This window comes from Chamaea fasciata, unplaced genomic scaffold, assembly GCF_029207755.1.
Source record: "Chamaea fasciata isolate MVZ Bird 193981 ecotype frontalis unplaced genomic scaffold, bChaFas1.0.hap1 SCAF_19, whole genome shotgun sequence".
NCBI lineage: Eukaryota > Metazoa > Chordata > Aves > Passeriformes > Sylviidae > Chamaea > Chamaea fasciata.
This window is the reverse complement of record NW_027094104.1, coordinates 6,731,828-6,751,425: the sequence shown is the minus strand read 5'-3', so window position 1 is coordinate 6,751,425 and position 19,598 is coordinate 6,731,828. Positions and strand designations below refer to the sequence as shown.

General features: G+C 48.2%; 2 protein-coding genes across 4 annotated transcripts in view; one reads left to right on the top strand and one right to left on the bottom strand.

The window, feature by feature from the left end:
- Window positions 1-13,338, bottom strand: part of TMEM104 (transmembrane protein 104) — a 44,778-nt gene extending 31,440 nt beyond the window's left edge. The window contains exons 1-8 of one of the 3 annotated variants that reach the window (XM_066200383.1): window positions 13,234-13,338; window positions 11,820-11,943; window positions 9,900-10,021; window positions 7,910-7,991; window positions 6,910-7,012; window positions 6,442-6,522; window positions 2,022-2,121; window positions 1,125-1,233 (exon numbers count right to left, since the gene is read on the bottom strand). In XM_066200383.1, the coding sequence (XP_066056480.1) occupies window positions 1,125-1,233; window positions 2,022-2,121; window positions 6,442-6,522; window positions 6,910-7,012; window positions 7,910-7,991; window positions 9,900-10,021; window positions 11,820-11,864 (642 nt within the window). In that variant the 5' untranslated portion in view covers window positions 11,865-11,943; window positions 13,234-13,338. Of the gene's footprint in view, window positions 1-1,124; window positions 1,234-2,021; window positions 2,122-6,441; window positions 6,523-6,909; window positions 7,013-7,909; window positions 7,992-9,899; window positions 10,022-11,819; window positions 11,944-12,245; window positions 12,886-13,233 lie in introns of those variants that run through there. The other 2 variants (XM_066200381.1, XM_066200382.1) reach the window with 2 other exon arrangements.
- A 17-nt stretch (window positions 13,339-13,355) lies between these two features.
- NAT9 (N-acetyltransferase 9 (putative)) lies at window positions 13,356-17,134 on the top strand. The gene is made up of 7 exons (XM_066200385.1): window positions 13,356-13,376; window positions 14,019-14,105; window positions 14,752-14,861; window positions 15,805-15,939; window positions 16,161-16,220; window positions 16,398-16,492; window positions 16,580-17,134. Exons 2-7 carry the CDS (start codon window positions 14,029-14,031, stop codon window positions 16,724-16,726), a joined length of 624 nt encoding a protein of 207 aa, XP_066056482.1. The 5' UTR covers window positions 13,356-13,376; window positions 14,019-14,028; the 3' UTR covers window positions 16,727-17,134.
- Window positions 17,135-19,598: the final 2,464 nt, after the last annotated feature.

Below are 19,598 nucleotides of genomic sequence, written 5' to 3'. Positions count from 1 at the left end.
CTTCATGAATTATAGACACAATATCCCAGAGACACAGGCAGTAATTAATGCATGTCTGCCTTTTCTGACTAGCTCCTTCTGCTGGGTCAGGGAGAGTTATTGAAATTCAGGAAGGAAATCTTCAATCTTCTAGAAGTTTTAAAGAAACAGACCAAGACAGAATTTAATAAAGCAATAATATTTCTCTTAAATAATTAACTAGACTTTGACATTCACTAATATTTCTGAGGCCCAGCTCTTACTTTTGCAGTAACACTGGATGTGATCCACTGCATGTCCAAAATGTACAAATTCCAAAATTACCTCTGGATTTCTCTGCACACATGCAGTCACCCTCATTCCTTTTACTTAAAATTCTCACTGAGACCCTTAACAGAAGGCACACTACACAGCACTAGCATCCTTCCCTCCTCCCATTTTGCCCTACCGACATCTGTCTCCAAATACGAGCACTCAGCACTCCCCAGGCTCTAGAGAAGCCATGTTCACCATCCTCTGGGAAAAACCCTGGGTTCAGAGCAGAAACCAGCACAGCATTAGATGCAATAGACAATCCTGAACTAGACAAAGTTATTACTAAGGCAGTGTATAGCACTGGATGTTGTCTAAGCTGGTTGTTTCCATCATCTTTCAAGTAGCAGATTCTCCTGCAGCATTAACAATTTTATTCACACAAAGAATGCACTCAATGCTCCTTGTGAGTCCCTTCTAACTCTGGGTATTTTATATTCTAAAGCACTCAAGTGAGTTTAATATACTTCAGTATCTTGACAACAATTACCCCCAAGCAAATATTACTTAGCCAGCCACTGAAAAAACCCAGTGAAGAAAAACCCAGCCTTTGGCAAAAACATCTCACCTGCTTAAGCAATATAAAACTACGCACCAAGATGGACAGAACTCAAAACATAAGGATCATTCTGATGGCAAACAAGTTCAAACACAGCCATGTCACCTAGAATAGGGAGGGGGTATTTGGCCAAAAAAGTCAGACTGAACCAAAAGTTTCGTAGTCTGTTTTTCACTTGAACTACATTACTTCTACAAGAAAAAAAAAAAAATCCCTAAGCACTAGAAGCAGACTTTAAATGACAACAGTGGTTATCCCAGTTCCAGAAGCTCACCAGATACAGCCTGTAAGCATCAATCCTTCGAATTGGCCCCCAGCACTTGTCTGTGTCGTTGTACTTTGTGCCATCTCCAACGCTGCAAGAATGGTTGCCAGTGACACTGCTGGGAAAGGAGGGAGAAACAAAAGACAGTAATTAACTCCTAGCAGATGTCTTCCCCTCTCTCCTGCATTCAAGAAGAATGAGCATTGGCCAATCCTCCTCTTTGTCCCTGACCACACTCACTTCCTTACATTCTCTGGACTGTGCAATACAGCAAGTCACTGAGTACCAGAAGTTTAAAGGCAAATTCTTGAATTGCCGGTCATTATTTTCAAGTTTTGTCATTTAATAATTAAGCTGGTGAGCTTAGATCTTTTATGGCTCGCTGAGGTTTTCCATTTTTGAGATAAAAGTCCAAATCCAGCCCAGATTTGATCAAACCAATCTTTTTTATTATCTGGTTTTTTTTTTTTTTTTGAGAAAGGCACCACTCCCAAACCAGAGCTAAGTCCACAGACCATCATCACTCACTGGCCCCAGGCTTAGTAAGCATCACACCCCTCAACTCTTGCCCAAAGAGACAGAGAAGGCAACATATTGCAGAGTATTGCAATCAAACTAGGGAGCAACAAGTCTCACGTCTGCAAGTGCTGAAGCTGAAAATACTTCACACCCCAGGACTTGTCTGGAATCAGGTCAGCTACTTTGCAGGCAGGCAGCAGGCACTCAGGTGGGGAATACAAAACAACTTCACCTCCCACCCACCAGAGGTGAGCTATCCTTGAGTCATTTCTCCACCCCATGCTTTGGAAAATACAGCTGATCCTAGTCAGACTTGTCACCCCATCAAACCCTAAGCCTGCCCTGTTTCCTGGCAGCACACAGCCCCTCAGGAGTAAGCACACTTACCAGGTCACCTGCATTAGGGACACTGGCACCGCTGCTGCATAGATTGCCAGATCTCCATAGAGGTAGATAATTATACAGAAATAGAAGAGGTTGACACCCACTGCAGAAAAACAAAATATTGTCCAGATTCAGCAGAGTACACAGAGACTCTTGTTCTCTGCACTTCAAATATACAAAAATTTTAAGATCTTAAATCCCCATTTGTCTCCATAGTTTCTGCAGCAAACTCCAGCCAAGCTCAGGGAACTTACCATGGAACAGGAACTGATGGGGCATGAGGGATCTCAGGCCTCCACTCTGCCTCCTTCAATACCTGGCACTGACACTAAATAAACCCTCTAGTTCAAGCCCATCCTGCAGTCAAGACCAACAGGTCTCACAAAAGTCACCTGCCAGAAGAAGCTGTCAGCTCTGAACCGCCACAGGCAAACATCCAGGTGATGTTCTCAGACTCAGTGTGAGCACAGCCTGACAAAGTGAAATGCAGAGAGAATGTTTTCAAGCTCTGCTGATTCCAAATCCTCTGATTTCAAACTGCAGGACCTTCACAGTATGGATTTGTAGGGATTTGGCCCTGCCGAGCTCAGATTCCAATGGGCTGAAATGGAGCTGCTTTGGGAGATTCCCTACCACTGGCAACTTGAGCCAAGGTAAAATCCTGCAAAGCTTTAAAACTGTTTCTGCATCCCACTTACCCTGATGCCACCAGATACACTGTTCCTGCCCCTACTCATTTTTCGGGATAAGTTTTTTCTCTGTTGTTTGTTTGTTGTTTTTTTTTTTAATTGTTTCTAATTTAAAGCTTGCCCTGTCTTCACCTATGAGATTAATAGAAAATCTTACACAAATTAATTGGGTGCACAGAACAGCCTTACTGAGGCACAACAAGACACTGCTATGAAGGACTAAAATCTAAAGGGATGAAGAAATGCTTGATGAGACTCCAGGATTCTCTTCGTGCAAGCAAGTCTGTATAAATCTCACCAACAAATTGGAAGATATTTTATTTCAGAGACAGATGAGTTACAGAATAAAAGCCTCAAATTCATTTAATTTAGGAAGGTGACATTGAAGGAAAACAGCTCAAGAAACCTGCCCCTACTTTCAAGTTGTGATGCCACCTGATGCTTAATCCCAGTGCAGCTTGAGCAAACCTCACACTCACAGCTGTGACAACTATCAAACAAGGACAACACTGCTGCAGGAATGAGGACTTTTTCCTACAGTGCTTGGGTGCCCCAAAGCTTAACCATGCTTTGCCATCATACTGCGCCTGGAGCTCTGGATGTCAGGAAACATTATTAGGCATTCTCCTTTGTTTAAATAAATTATTCCGTATGCTGCGCCTGCTTAGCTTTAAAGGGGCTGTATCAGGAAAGCATTGAGAGAGCTTCACTGCTTCTGTACAGTAGCACACTAAATCAGTGCTCTGGAGTTGTTCCTGGAGACAAATGGACTTACTACAGAAACTGTCAGATCATTCTGTATAGTTCTCTCCTTGCTTTCTTGCTCTGTGAAAGATGTCTTCACAGTTAGGGAGTCTCTGCGTTGTTCTGGAGACAGCAACAAACTGCCTACCAGTCTTCTCCAATTTCCCATTAAAAAGGGTTGAAAGTTTTAAAAAATATCTGACATAGGACAGAAGCTGCAGGGACACGAAGCCCAGGATTACACAGACTCAGATAGATATTCTGTTTTGGGATCTGCACCTGGTCTCAGGACTCAGCTGCCCCACACATACAAAATAAAGCTGACACGACCAGCTAAGCCAGAGCAGCACCAGCCAGCCCCAGCAGCATCCCCATTCCAACGCAGACCTCTCTGTCTGCAGGAAGCACAGGTGACACTCCTCTCGCAAACTCATCCTCTCCAAGGCAGGAAGACTTTAGCAGCAGTTCTTTTATAAACTGCGGCTGACCCTCCCTGATCAATACTTTCATTACTGGGTACAAAACGGGGTGAAAAAAAAAGCAATTACTTCCTGTAAGGAAACAGCATGATAGATGTGCCTAGAATCTATTACTGCAATAAATGACTGCTCAGTCCCAGAAGAAAGCACCCAGCATTAAAAATAAAAAAAATTAAAACGAGAAAAAAGTAGTCTTTCAGAGCCAGCTCTTTTAAAAGAGCACACAATCTCTTCACAGCCTAAACCTAAGTCAGCTCCCTTTAAGAAAGCAGACAATCTGAAATTGAGATTTATCCCCAGCTTACCTCCTAGGACTGCAGATTCAACTCCTGTCAGATTGTTGAAAATAAAAATCAGTCAAGGGAAAGGAGCAGAGAACTCACTAGAAATCAGGGGTTTTGAGGTCTACTGCATAGCTTTCATCAGCCTTCCCTCTGGAGACTGTAAAGCCCTCCATCACCTTGGGTTTGGATCCATACCTTGTGTATCATAAGTAAACACCCAGACATTTGCCAGCTGTGAAACCTCACAGGCTGGTGCTTGGAGCTGGGAATTCCCCAGTGTGGCCCAGTTTCTCAGCACTAAGTGATCACTGAGCAGCTGCCCTTGCTGAAGGCCTTTCTGTGCAGCTGTGGGGAGGGAGCACCTCAGCAGGGACCTGCAGAGGGAGGTCCTTCACCTGTCTGTCTCTGCAGCCACCCGAAGGCCAAAGGGTATCTATGAATCAGTGACAGGGATGGAGCTCACTGCTGAGCTCAAAGGGAAAGCAGCAAATGAGTTACAGCTGCCCCAGGTCCTTTGCTGCAGGCACCTCATCCCATCTGGAAGTCACAAGGAGGGTCAGGCCATGGCCTGCAGCTGTTCCAGCCACCTTCCTGCAGATGGATTCATCCCTTTTTGACGGGCTGAGGAGACCCAGGGGAGGATCCTTAACACAGAAATCAGATAACTCTGGCTAAAGCAACATTAAGAAGAGGGATTAAGATTTAAGAGTACTAAGCAGTTTATTTCACTTTGCTTGGAAGCTACATCAGTGCTGACTGAGAGAGAACACATATTCCCAGCACCCTCTATTGGCTGAGCACCAGAAAGGCCCAGAACCTGCCTGGCTTCTGGGGGTCCTTTCCAACTCCCCTGTGAAGCACATGCAAAGAAGGGGCCTCCTGAAACTTGATGAGAACACTGTGACTCCCGTGATCCCCATCCCTCCATAGCCCAATCCTCAGCAATACCGCTAAACTCCGTTAGATGGATTGCTCTCAAAGCACTTCTCAAATATCATGCCTCAGAAGAACATCAAGAGACAGGGACGTGGTCACCGTATTTTACACACAGCAAAGCAAACAAGCAAGAAAACTTGCCTGTGGTCATAAAAACTCAGTGGTACAAGCGAGACCAGGAACAAGATGTTTCTGACACACTTCACTTCTCTGACTAAAAACGTGGCAACCTAGTCCAAGGCGGATTTTTTTAATAGTCCTAAGTGATTCAAATCTACAAAATCCCACAAGAGGAATGCAAGAAAATGATAAAGTTTGGTTTTTTAAATTAACTTTAAAATAAAAAAATAAAGTTCAAAGAATATTTACTCCTTAAGCCCAGGTGTCCTTCAGAGGCAACAGCTTTATGCTGGCATAACACTGATGTAATGTAGTGGAAAAAACCCAGCCTTCCATCACCTCTTTGCAAGGTGGCCAGTGAACAAGGGGAAACATCACTGTCCACAAAAAAATGGGGCCTGACAGGCTCAAAACTGCACAGCCATGGTGTCTGATGATGTTCTGGCTCTGCAGAGCATTTCATTGTCCTGCTTTACAGGTTTCAGAATCCTCATCGCCATGGCTTGCATTTCTATCATACACAGCAATGGATGGGGCTTTATCAGGGTTACAAGTTTGTTCCCTGGCATATAAGAGACATTTAAAAGCAAAAAGACAAGCCAGCTGTCTATCTCATCCTCAGCAGGGACCTCTTCAGCAGTTCATGTCCCAGCTCTCTTGATGATTCCCCAGATGCAGACAATTCCCACGAGCTATTATCAGAAGTCTCTTTTCTTCAGACTGCTGTTTACAAGGCTCAAGGAAACCTGAGTGTCTTATTCTCAAATGCTACAACCAAAATGCAACCAAAAAACACAACAGCTGGGCTCTACTGCTTCAAACAGTGGAGATCACAGAGGGCAGATGCAGTTCAGAGGTAGGTGAAGTGCAGTCAGAAAAAGCACTGACTTACACTTGCCTGTATGAAGAAACTGCTCCCATAATCTGCAGTGTTTTGCTGGTTCATATGCCCACCGCAGCAGGTTCTGGCCCCCCCAGCCCATAAATGCTTTATAGAAACACCACACAGGAGGATGAATACAGTCCACAGAGAGAAGGAACAGTACATTGGGTGGAGTTATCACAAACTCAGGATGCAAACCCACACCGAGAAGCACGCAAACTTATGAACAGCCATACACCCAACATGCAGGAGGACCCAAAGGGACTTTTGAAAACGTTCATCGCTTACCTTTATTGAAGAACATGGAAGCCATCTGGCCCATTTCCACCCTCTCAGTGATTTCAAAGATATTGGCTGAGCCACGTCTCTCTGCAAGTTAAAAACAAGAAGTGTTTCAACCAGTGCCTCCAATAAGGCCTGAGGCCAGATTACCTGGATACTTGGGAAGCTCTAGCAGCAGTTTGAAGGACAGTATGTACAACTCCACAGCTGTAGAGTCACTGGGCCAATTACCCTGCTGAAGCTAGTTTAAAGGTGTTTAGAAAATAAGATGTTCTCATCTTAGTGACCTAGAGGGAAAAGATCTTTATCAGGCTTCAGAAGGCAAAGTGAATTCTCAATGAGTCTTATCTTGCAAGTGCTGAGGACTTTGGGATGAGAGCATGTGGAATTAAGGGTGAAACGGACAGAGGATTCCACTGGAGCACTGTATGCCAAGGGGCCTCACACCAGGGAAAGCATGAACTGGGTACTCACGAACTGACAGGATAGGCCGTGTCTCTGCTCGCTCGTAGCCATCCTGGAGAAGAACATCACTGTCAGACACTCCAGAGGAAGAATCCTCATCTTCATCATCCTCCTGGATGAAAAGACCAGAGCAGTGCTGAGATATCTGCTGCCCACAGTATAGGCTGTGCCACCCCTAGAGTCATGGTCACTCAAAGGAACGTCCCAAACAGGGAGGGGAGGACACGCAAGCAAAGGCAATACCAGGGAGCTCAGGAGATGCTGTGGAGGGCAGAAGAGGACACTAGCAGAGCAGGCTGAAGTGAGTGACAGGCTCTGCTGTCCCAGCCCCAGGTCACCCACACACACAACAACACTGCCCAATTCACACAGTGATAAGTGGCACAAGGAAGTTGGAAACTTCAGGCAGACCTGCAGTGTTGAAGAACTGGGAGAAAAAAAATAAATCCAAGCATATCTAGCCAGCACAAGCAGGTCTAGTTCCTAACTATCCCACTAACACCAAGCCAGGGGTCTAAATCAGTGCAAACAATTATGCCTCCCTCTGATCCAGTAAAGCCACAAGTAAGTTTTACAGCAAGGACATAATTCAGAACTGTCCACAACCTGGGATACTGCCCAAGTAACAGCAAGGACATCCCAGCCTGTCCCAGTTAAATGACCTGAGATCAGCAAGGATTTATAGTCCTCAGCACACTCCAAATAGCACCAATATATTGGCTGCCACCTCTCCACATTCATTGAGCAGTGCTTCTGGGCAAGGAGAGTGTGATCAGTAAGAAATGTGAACAGCACAAGAGATTTTTCAAAGCAGGAGCAGAAAATCCTGTCTTTAATGAGCAACCCCACAGGGAACTAACAGCTATATTTTATATGGCAAAGTTAAGTACACAAGAAATTTATTTCCTTTGAGTTAGTAACGAGACAAGGCAAAGATGCAGGAGAATGCCAGGAAAATCCTATGTGATAAAACAACAGGAGGAAAAGGAGAATTAAACCCCACACAAACCTTGCGTTTTTCCATTCTCTTCCATCTCAGCTGGGCGTTTGCAGCAGCCATGGCTTCCACCACAAAGGTCGTAGTCATATAGCTACAGAGAGAAGAATTAAATTGATATCATCAGTAATAGTCAAGAACTGTCACTGAAGAGAGATGGAGAATAATTCCCATCTGTTTTGTAGGAGCAAACAAACCAAAACAATCCTTTTTCCAGCTCCCCACACACTGTTTTGATAGTGTTTCATTTCAGTTTATTGCTTTCTTCTGCTCTTGAGATGCAGGTGTTCAAGCAGACCACAATACGCAGTAAAATTTGACACACCTTCAGATATAAGATGACACTTGAGGTATTTGGAAGGCACATTCCTGGTGTTCCTGTCGGTTGAAGGCAGCAAGAGAACTTTGACTATTGCTAGAAAGCAAATTTCCTTCCTCATTTTAGAACCTAGGACAAACCCAGTTCAATTCTGAAGCTCATGGCAAAGGTACTCTGGTCCCTTAAAGAATCTTACACATGGCATCAGAAGCAAAGCAGCAATACAAGAACAAGGAGCACACCACACATGCAGGCAAATACTGGAGGCCAGTGTAAGAGCTGTCCAGGGAGACAGGGAGAGCCACTTTATGGAAGGAATATCATTATTTCAGCTAAAACCAGTCCTATAATATTAATCAGTAAGTTTTAAACCCCCCACAAAGCAATCTTATTTAAGGCTTTAAAGTGGTTCTCACTGCTTCAGGAACTGGACTTGCCTATCAAGCTCAAATAAGAGATAGTTTTGCAAGAATAAAAGGAAGTGCTGAGTCCTGTGTAGCAATTTCCACCCAGGCTTTTCCTGTACTAAAGATGCCCAGGGGGCATGAGGAAGTTAGAAGTACCAGAACAAAAGCAACAGAGATCCCAAGGCATGCAGCACTTTGAGCTGTGTCTTTTCAGCTTAATCCAGTGCAGTTCTGGTGCACAGATTTGGAGGTTTGTGCTCTCCCTGCTGACCTTAAAGGATTGTCTGCTGGTGCTGAATTCCATACATTGAATTTATGCCTTTAAACTAATATAGCTAAAAGGAATTGCTTCTAAAACTCCCAGTTACTGGTAACCCCATAGATACCATTTTACCAAGCCTTCGCAGCATCCAGCTCTGAGGTGGGGCACTCAAAAGCATTTGACCATACAGTCTCCCTGCCCAGCAGCACAGAACAGAACCCAAAAGCTCTGGCTCCAAACCAAAGGCACATTCAGGCTGGCAGGGCTGGTTACTGAAAAGACTGGCACTTCAAAAGTCCATTTATATAAATGGCAGGAGGGAATTCTGCTTTATTTTATTTTAAAACCAAGCAAGAAGCAAGCAGGGATTCCCGGCCCACCAGAAGAGGGCAGTTGTAGCAGGAACTCCTTAGAAATCAGCGCTGTATCCACAGCCTTCAGCTCCACCTGCTGCTCCAGCAGGGAGACACCTGGACAGGGGCCCACAGTGAACCAGTGTGACAAACAGGAGGCCATCTCCAAGGTCTTGAGCAGCAAAGGTCTGGAGGGGCTAAGATAGGCCTGGCTGTACAGGAATTTTTGTTCCTGACACAGTTGCAGCTGTGAGAGCATTGCCAGAAGCCAAGAGAAAGCTTACACATCTGCAAGTCACAAAGCAAAGACTTGACCCTGTGCCTCCTGTGACCTGGTTGGTGTTTGGGGAACTGGTCTGTGACAGAGGCAAGCACAGAATGTATCCACAGTGAGGACAATGTCAAAAAGATAGCTGGGATAAAGGTCCCAGAAGACTGGACTGGAGGAAAAGTCCTTCCCATCAGTTAGGAAATGGGATGTACCAGAGAGTCAGAAAGTGCATCCCTCCAAATCAGGTCCACGGGCAACACCACCACTGAAACCAACACTCAAGAAGCAGAGAGAGAGAGCACAAAGGAAAACAGCAAAAAAGTCTTTACCCTGTCCTCACCCAGCTGAACCTTACAGTCCCCTAAAGACACACACACACACAGGTCCTACCTCATAAATCCTAAGAACATCAGGAGGACGAGGCTGACGAGCCACCCTGCTGTGGCAAAGGCCTTGGGCATGGTCAGGGCTCCTGTCCCCACGATGAGGTTGAACATGTACACCAGGCCAACCTGCAATCAGCCACATGATCCAGCATCAGAGTGTGCCACCAGTCATCCAAAACACCTCACACACACCCTGATTTAAAAGGAGAGGGCAATCCCTGAGCCAGCAGGGTAGCAAGAAGTCCATGTGAGAAATAACTGGAGGAGGGGGACTGAAATCCAAAGAAAACAATGTGGGTGTAAGCACATTTCTGGAGAAGCTGATATTTCCCCTCCATTTTTCTAATTATTTTAAATTATTTTTTCTCTCTAACTTTTAAAATTATAAAGTATATGAGGGTTTTTGTGTTTGCTCGTTTTCAAATCACTGCCTTCTACCTGAAGGTCTGTGCTGTGGGTTTTTTCTAACCTGAACACGAGTAGTTACTACTTTGTACCTTTCAGGACCTTTTATTTCCAGTCACACAAGAAATATCCAAACAGAATTCTAATTCAAAGCCTGCTTGCCATTCTACCAGTAGGAAGCTGAGCATATTCTGAAGAAGCGATTTTACTTCCTGAAAGGATTTTATCTTCTCTGGCAATGAGCTTTTTCAGTGTCCAGAGACAAAAGAGAACTCTGCACTCGGACAGGACCCCCCAGGCTATGAATTTAGCTCAATTCAAGATCAAAAACTGCTAAAGTTGTTGTGCTTTAGTGGTTTTGGGGGTGTTTTTTAATACAGGTCAGAGTCCCTTCAGAGGAAAGCCAGTAAAGAGCTGTGTATTAGCAGACTTTTCTGGGTGTGGAGCAATTAACATCAGAACTATTCCCTGGTGACCCTGGGAGCATTTCACTGGCATAAGCACAACAAATTCATCTTTTGCTGAACATCTGAGAACAATGATTTTCCTTTGGTCAAGAAGAAATGAGAATGCTGCCTGTCATGTTCAGCCTGGTTAGACACCTTCAGGGAAAGAGGAGGGTCTCAGCCTTTGAGATTACTCTAGGAAATTCACGCAGCACCAGCATAACAACATAAGAGCAGGTGACACTAATCTTTGAGGGTCCAGACATCCCAGTTACTGTCTTACTTCTCCATTTTCTCAGTTGTGACCTATTTCTGCAGCCTAATATCCACTTCTCCTACATTTAATCGTTAACATGGAGATGAAAAATTTTAAAGGATTTAAAACCCAACACGCAGATTTCAGGGCTGGTTCTAAATTTATTGAGTTTATTAAAAAAAAAAAAGAGTTTATAAAGTGCTGTTTTTAAAAGCTGACATTTTGTGAAGTCTTGTGGCTATGAAAACCAGTATTTCCAGTACTAAAGGAAAGCAGTAATTGGCTCAGCAGTTGCACAGGACACCACATTACAGGGAAAGAATCTCTTAATTACTCACTTTCAGTGAAGTGGTGTAAAACAAATTACTGCAACAGCTGCAGCTAAGTAAACTTTGGGAAATTCAGGGGAAAATGTTTATATAAAGCAACAAAAGGGAAGAAAGTGGGATAGTTTCAATGCCCCGGTCCCCTCTGTTTATGATAATGACCATCTGAGTTGATGAAAACATTAACAAAATGTAAGAAAGCCGGCAGAAGGATGAAGAGCTGGTATAGGACATGAAGGTCTTTTAGCACTTTTAAATCTATATTTTAGAGCACACATAATCCCTTTACTTTATGAAAAGCGATCTGTGATGTCAAAACCCCCCCATATAACTACAAACACTAAGCATCTTTAACCGCCCTTTGACCTCCATCATCCCCTGAAATGCTGAAGTTATGTCCATGAGGAAGTAGGATTTGCAAACACAATGCTGAGGAAAGACAATTTTGAAAAAAAACCCTTGTGACCAAACCCACAAAGAGTGGAACTTACATAGGGAGAGTAAAGCTCTCCGGTGTCAGTGATGCCACCTGCCATCAGGAGAGGGAGGGAAAACCCAGAGCAAAGCCAGAGGGGTGTTTTTGGGAGGGTGTTTTCAACTTCTGTAGCCTTTAACCTAGGGAAACATTGTAAAACTGTGTTATCTTGGCTGGAAAAAGGAAGAACTCACAAGCTTTGGCACATCAGTTTTCTGGTATTTGAACAGATTTCAGCAGGATCTGGCCCTTCAGACAGACCCCACTCACCAGAATCACTTGGTTCAATAATCTGTGAGAAGTTTTCATACCTGTTAAACAGGTTTTAAAGCAACCAAAAGGCCCTGCCCTTTCACAGCATGTGATGACCAAACTTCATCTTCTCCAAACAGCCAGAGGGGCTGTTTCAGACAACTAAAACCTCAAGAGGAAAAACTACTACCTTGAGGATGATCTCCAACTACTGCTTGTCATGCAGCTACTACTCCTGGAAACAAGTGCCTCCTGTAAATCAAAAAACCAGCCTAAAGTCTCTTCTTCGAAATTCAAGTACAGAATTAAGTGGACAAATGAAAATATTGGACCTATTAAAGACACACCACGATGCTTCTCACGCACCAACAATTCCAAAGCAGAAGCATTTGGGAAGCTTTATGTTGTTTCAAAAAAAAAAAAACCAAACTAGACATGTATTGGGAGACTGAAGCCTTCTGGAAGCTTTCCGTGTCAATGATTAGCCATAATTGAATTAAGAGCTTCACACTTCTAGATGTGCTCCAACTCAACCACACTAGCTGGGACAAACCATCAGCACAAGCTAAGCTCCACTAAAAAACCCAGTTATAAGCTTGTACACCCACGCTGAATACCAGAAAAGAATAAGGCAGCATAGCTCACTGAGGTCATAACTGGACCAGCCTCAGAAAAAGAGATCAAACACCACCCTTTAAAACAAACCGCGGCTCAAAACACTGAAGCCAAGCTTGGCAAACCCAGAGCAAGTAGCGAGACAACGGACACTCCGGGACGCGGCCGGGGACAGCGTGTCCCCGTGCAGGCCCCCACCCTGGGAGGGGGGAACCGACCCCAGGGCCCGCCGAGGGCACCAGAGCCCCCCGGCCTGGCCACCCCCGGGCTGCCAGACGGAACGCTGCTTGTCCCCGCTGCCCTCTCGGGGAGAACTTCCCCCGCCCCACAGAGCGCTACAACCCCGGCAGCCCCCCCCCACCTCGCGGCCTTCCCCCCACGCCCGGCTCCCACCGCCCTGCTGCACACCCCGCCCCACACCAGGACTCTCCCCCAAGCCTCCCCCCGCCCGTCGAGCCCCTCCGCTGCTCTCATGCCACGCTGTCCCCACACAGGGCCGCCCCCAAAGCTCCCGGGAGGGCCGCGTCCCGCCCGGGGCCCCCCGGGACCGCCCGGCCCCTCACCGGCGGCAGCAGCTCGCGCCGGCGGCCCCGCCTCCGGCCGCGCGGGGGCACTCACGGCGCACGCGCTGCCCGAGCGCCGAGCCTTCCGCGCACGTGACTGGCCCGAGGGGCGGGACGGGGCGAAGGCGCAGACTGGCGATTGGGTAAGGGTAAGGGGCGGGGCACGGGAAAAGATGGGCGGGGCCTACACGAACGGGAGGGGGCCAGAAAGGGGCGTGGAATGGAGAAATTGGGCGGGGCATTGGGGCGTGGCAGCGTCGGGAAGGGGCGTGTCCAGGAAGGCAGGAGCGGGGCGGGGACAGAGCGGGGCGGGGACAGGGTGAATGCACAGATCGCGATTGGGCAACGGGAGGAGCGGGGTCGAAGCGGAGGTGGGGCCTCACGGGGCCATTGGGCGGGGCAATGGGGATGGGGCAGTGGAGAGGCGGGGCGTGGGCGCGGCAGGAAAGGGGCGGGGTCACGTGGGGCGGAGCGATGACGCCACACAGTTTGTGGCGGGGAGGCGCCGGGGTCTGTGCGCATGCGTGGAAGGGGTTAGGGCGGTCGCGCATCACCTCCCGGGGTCGGTTCCCCTCGGTCCCTGGGACCCGGATCCCCCCCAGCCCCGGGGGTCCCGTCGGGATGTTGGTGCAGGGATTCGGGCGTGTTAATGCGGGGGTATTGGTGCGATCTGGGAGATCGGGACAGTGAGAGCCGCCTCTCCCTGCCGAAAGGCGCAAGGCCACACTGCCCCGTGCCTTGGCCTCGGCGGACACACGGAGTGGGGTGTTGGATGTCTCCCGCAGTGCAGAGGCCATGAAGATTAACCAGGACACGGTGCTGCGAGGACAGAAGGTGACGCTGGTGCCCTACACCGCCGCACACGTACCCCGGTACGTTCCCCACACCCTCCTCGGATGCTCCTGCACGCTCTGATTGCGCTTCTCCCTTTGAAGACAGTGTTGGGGTCAGGAAAGGTGGTGACTGCCAGCTTTCCCCTGTGAATCGGCCAGTGAGGTACCCTCTGTGCCCAGCAGCACCATCCCTGTCAGCTCTGCTGTCAGGGAGAACTTCACCTGTGCCACTGGGAAATACCTGCCTGTGAGTGAACACAGCAGTTCTGCTCACTGAGGCCTCTCCCGGGTGGCGGTGGGAGAGCAAAGCTTCAGTGTGCTAAGCCAGGTGGATGTTTGATAAATTAGGCGTGCCAACAGTTTCTAAAGTAAATCATCACAAAGATACCAGTGTTAGTGTTTTGTCAGAGTTCAGGAGGTGCTGAATCAGGGTGGCTCGGGGTGAAATGCACCAGAACTCAAAAACATCAGGTGTGCTTTGGGCACTCCAGACAAAGCCACAGGATGGGCAAACTTCCTAAATTTCCAGAGAGCACTCTATTTTATAAGGGACAGAGGCTTGTGGATACATTTCAAGTTGCCACAAAAGCCGGGCTGGTGTTTCCAGAGCTGCTTTGTGATGCCCTGACCCCTGGAGCCCTGAGAGGGATCCTCCTGTGGTGCTGCAGCTGGGGTCCATTGCCAGGTACCACGAGTGGATGCAGTCGGAGGAGCTGCAGCGACTGACAGCCTCGGAGCCCCTCAGCCTGGAGCAGGAGCACGAAATGCAGCGCAGCTGGCGGGATGACGCCGACAGTGAGCATCTGGAATGCTTTCTGAGGGAGGGTGGGAGTGGTGAGCAGGTCCTTTCCATTCTGGGAAGGACCCACAGTGAACTGAGAGTGCCCCATGAGTGGGTTCCCCTAAACCAGAAGGGATGTGAGACTTTCTACAACAGCAGCTTGAACTGCTTTTCTCCTTAGAGCTGGTATATACTCAGGGAAGTGGAGAATATCCACTTCCTCGAGCTGTTTGTCTCCTTTTTATGCAGTTTTCCAGAGACTGTAGTGATTCATTTCCCACAGCATTTTGTGCTGATCTAAAAGTTATGAAGCATCACTTCTGCACAGCCAACAGTGCCCAGGTCTGATCACTGCAAAAAGGTGGAAAGAGCTTGTATTTCTCCTTGATAAATCAAATGATTTTATGATCACCTGGTTGGGGTGTGTTGATTGAATTCGTTCCCTGACTCTCCTACAGGTAATGAATCACTGCCCATAAAAGCCTCGTAGAAATTTAGTGAGCTGGAAAATACTGAAGCTGGCAAAGACCTCAGTCCAGAGTATTTGTCTTAGGTGGCATTAAAAACCTTACTCAGAGTGGCAGTAACATGGGCCAGGTGAATCACTCAGTCAGCTTCTTGTGCACCAAACAATTCTTTGCCCCAACTTGCTGCTGAGTAAGACAAGGCAAGGAGACCTCAGACATGGGAAGGAAGTTTTCACACTTATTCTACAGGCTGTTTCTAGTCTTGGTGTCTGTGTCACCCTCACAACAGGTTTTTCCAAGTATTTCTTTCATTGCTGCGGGTAGGAACAGGCACACCTGTTGTGGGAAGCCAAATTATTAACTCTTCCTTGCTGTTAACACGTGGAAACTGTTCCTCTGTCCATTATACACCTTTAATTTCATTCTTTGGTGATTTGTGAATAATTATCAGCACACTCTGAAGATGCTACCACATTCTTGTTTCCCCCAGAGTGCACCTTCATCGTGCTGGACTCAGGGCGCTGGCCTGGGCAGGCAGAAGAGAGCTCCATGGTGGGGGATGTGAATCTCTTCCTCACCAACACCGAGGACCCGACTCTGGGCGAGATTGAAATCATGATTGCAGGTCAAGTTCTCCCTCATAGCTTGGGGCTCTCTCACTGTGGCTGCATGCTGCAGACAGATGCTGATGTTTCCTGCACCAGCTTTTTATTCTCATGCTTTGCCATGGCTGTTCGGCCCTGATCAGTCCGTGGCATGTCCAGGTCACAGCCTCTTCTGAGAAGTGTCTGGTGTGGCTGGTTTTTCTCCACTAACTGGATGCTGACTCTGTGCTGTCTCTTTCAGAGCCCAGCTGCCGTGGCAGAGGGTTTGGCAAGGAGGCAACTCTGCTGATGATGGCCTATGGTGAGGGTGGCTCAGTGCATGGGAACAGGAGTGTGGTGGGGCTGGGATCAGGGAGCACATAATTCCCAGTGATACAGGCAGGGTAGTAAGGGATGCATCTTCCCCACGACTGGAGTACTGTGCTTTTATAGATGTGGCACGTAATAGAAGTGTCTCTCTCTCTGATTTCTCCTGCAGGAGTGGGAAAACTTGGAATCACCAAGTTTGAGGCTAAGATTGGTCAGGAAAATGAAGCCAGTATCTGCATGTTCAAAAAGCTTCACTTTAAGGAGGTGCAGTAGCAGCCCATCTCCCCAGAGAATGTGAGCAGCATTTGCCCTGTAGCTGGGATTGAGCTGCTTGCTCTCTGTGTGCTGCAGGTTGCTGTGAACAGCGTTTTCCAGGAGGTGACGCTGAGGCTGGATGTCAGTGACCAGGAGAGACAGTGGCTCCTGGAGCAGACAAACCACGTGGAGGAGAAGAGCTACGCTGAGCTGAAGCAGCCAGCTGGGGTGCTGGACACCTGACAGACACTTCCAGACACTGGCTGGCTTTCCAGGGAGAAGTTGGACGTTATTGCAATGTCTGGGTGTGGAAGACACCAGTGAGCCAACACTGGAACTGTTTTCATCTGTCTCCTTCAGCTGCTTTGTCATCTTGTCAACTTTGCACTTTGCTCCACCAGCCAGGATTACTGCCTGAAATTTGGACCTGGGAAATAGCCACTAACTCACACGTTTGGCTAGGAATGACTCTAACTTTGATGTGCTGTTCCAACAGAGCCTAAAATCACCAGCAGTTGATTCCTGGGCAAGCAGAAACTTCTCCCACTGCTCTTAAATCGGGATTCATCAACGAGGAGGTTTCATTTACTGGCAGCTCAGTCTCTTTTACTCTTGAATAATAATAATTAAAAAAAAACAAAAAACAACAAAGATCTGGGGTGTCTGAGCACTACATGGGGCTCAGCAGCTCTCTTTGGCAGCTCATAGAGTGGTTTAGAAGTTGTAAAGGACAGCAGAGACGCTTTAAACCCAGTTTCCTGAGGTCTGGTGGGTTGCAGGGAGGCACTGCTGGGTCCTGGCAGGGAGAAGCCCAGATGTGGGTGGGCACAAACAAAGGGCAAGTTAATATGATGGAAATTGTTGATACTGGCTGATCAAGACTGGAGCTGAGCCCCACCACAATGAGGGGGCTGAGAGTTGCAAGAGGCTTCTGAGACAACCCCCCTTCAGCTTCAGGGCTATGCTCCAGATCTGAAAACCTCAGGCCAGCAGTGATGTTGCACTTCATTTTCCTTGGGTGCTTTGATGAAAGCAAGGAGGAGAACACACTGAAATGAGACAGCTCCCTTCCTCCAGCAGCTCAGGACTTGCTCTGCTGAGCCTGGAGGCCCCATTTGGTGCTCTCCACTAAGATAAAGATGAATGTGGGGGGAATATGTCTTACTGGGGGGCAGATATATTTAGGGCAGGAGTTATCTGGCCTCTGCTGCAGTAGATCTGAGATCCATGGATGAAAAAGAGGCACATGCCTGACTCCCACTGGACAAACTTCCCTGTGCAGTTACTCAGCCTGACCTCTCCTGCCCTACACATGCTGTCCACAGCAGGGAAGCTGCTAAGATGAGAGGAGAGAAGGTAAGAGGGATATGGTATTTTCCTACCATAACAGCAGCTGTAACAGCTAATCCTAGACCACAAATTACCTGTTTCAGTAATGGAGGATCAGGTAATAACTTTCATATTTGCCCAGGGATGTTTTGGAGCTTGGCAGTCTGTGGAATTTTTAGTGTTGCTGTGCCTGTATTTTAGGGCCTGGGGGCTTTAGTTTTCCAATTTTAGCTAATTTAAATACGTGATTCCTGTGACTAATATTAAAGCCAAGCGTGGGAACAGTGTATCATGGCATTTTAAACAAGTATTTAGTGTGGATTTAGTTGTAGTGAAAGCTTTGTGTGGTAATAAAGTGAAGAGCAGCTCTACTTCCCGCTGGGATTACCATGACAAGGGCTACTAATCCTCCTGCTCCTCGTCACCTGCTGCAGGCAGAAATGGATTCTGTCCTCCAGAACAAGATTTGCAGAACCTGCTGGGTGAACTCCTGGCTCTGGTGCTCCTTCCGTGGAGGGTCTCATCCCTCTGCCGGAGGAGCAAGGCCAAACCGGCAGGAGAGACCTAGCTGGGCTGGGATTTGCTCCCCTAAAACCCGACCAAGGTGGGAAAAAGAATTTCTTTTAACCTCTGCTGCCAGGGGGAAGGGTCAGGGTGATCTATCGCAGCTCCCTGTGGCCAGCTGGTTGCTCTGGAGCCAGTGAGGGCCCTGCTTGGCATCCCCGGTCCCCGGCAACGCCGGCTCTGCCCCGGCTCCGCAGGCGGCTGGGAACAGCCTTTCCCTGGCAACCCAAAACAAAGTTGGGTCTGTCCCGGAGCTCAGCCCGCCCCAAAGGCTGGGGGAGAGTCCCAGCAGGGCTTGAACATGGTTCCCACAGGGAACCAGTGCCCAGCTGCTCTGACCAGGCCAAGAGGCAAAAGTTTCTGCTGGGACCCACTGGGTGCCCCCACTCCTGCCCTGCATGGGCTGGCCCACCCTGTAGCATCCATACCAGGTAGGGGTGTCCTGCTGCTCCAATGGGATGAGGATGAGAAAACGGGATAGGGGCTCACCTTTCCTCAGAGGACACATACTTGCAGGATGAGACAGGTTGGAATGGGCTCCCCCAGCTTCCAGGAGGAAGTGACAGCCTGCACATCCCCCAGAAATCTGCTGGCACTTTGTCACTTGGGTGTCATTTGAGGTGCAAACATCTGTGACCAATCATGTGCTCAGGTGGAAGAGCTTCTTTGCAGATTTGGAGCTCAAAACAAGAGCGTGCAGAAGGGAAGGAAGTGAAGATACTAGATCAAGGCCAGGCACAGCCCTGCTTTGCCCTACTGTGCCACCAGTCTGGCCCCACTGAGCCACCCAGGGCTCCATCCATTCATTCAGAGGGACAAGCACCCCTCTCCTCACTGATCCCCCCGCCTTCCCTCAACCCAGCTGCAACCCAGGCTCATCCCAAAAACCCCCATAGGGGCTGGGGGCACATTTGAGCTGCCCCAACAGAGCTGCTGTGCTCCAGCTTGGCTGGCAGACCCAGATTAGAGCTTTGCATCACCCCCCTCACCACCCCCTCCCACTCCCCAGGGGATTAAAGTTCATTAATCACCCCTCGGCATTAACCCCCACTGGGACCAGCCGGTGCCTCTCCAACGCCCTCAACCTGTCCCCATCAGCTGCTGAGGAGCACCCAACCCAGGCCCAGTGTCCCCTAGTTACCTGCCTCTCCCCCAAACTCCTGGCCACAGCAAGCCCTCTGCACCCCCTCACACTCTGGAAGGATTTAGTCTTAAACCAGAC

Excerpts from the sequence above, each read along its gene's own strand:
- NAT9 (XM_066200385.1), top strand. The coding sequence starts at position 14,029 with ATGAAGATTAACCAGGACACGGTGCTGCGAGGACAGAAGGTGACGCTG. Across the intron at positions 14,106-14,751 it reads ACCGCCGCACACGTACCCCG|GTACCACGAGTGGATGCAGT; the intron begins GTACGTTCCCCA and ends GTCCATTGCCAG. Across the intron at positions 15,940-16,160 it reads GATTGAAATCATGATTGCAG|AGCCCAGCTGCCGTGGCAGA; the intron begins GTCAAGTTCTCC and ends TGTCTCTTTCAG.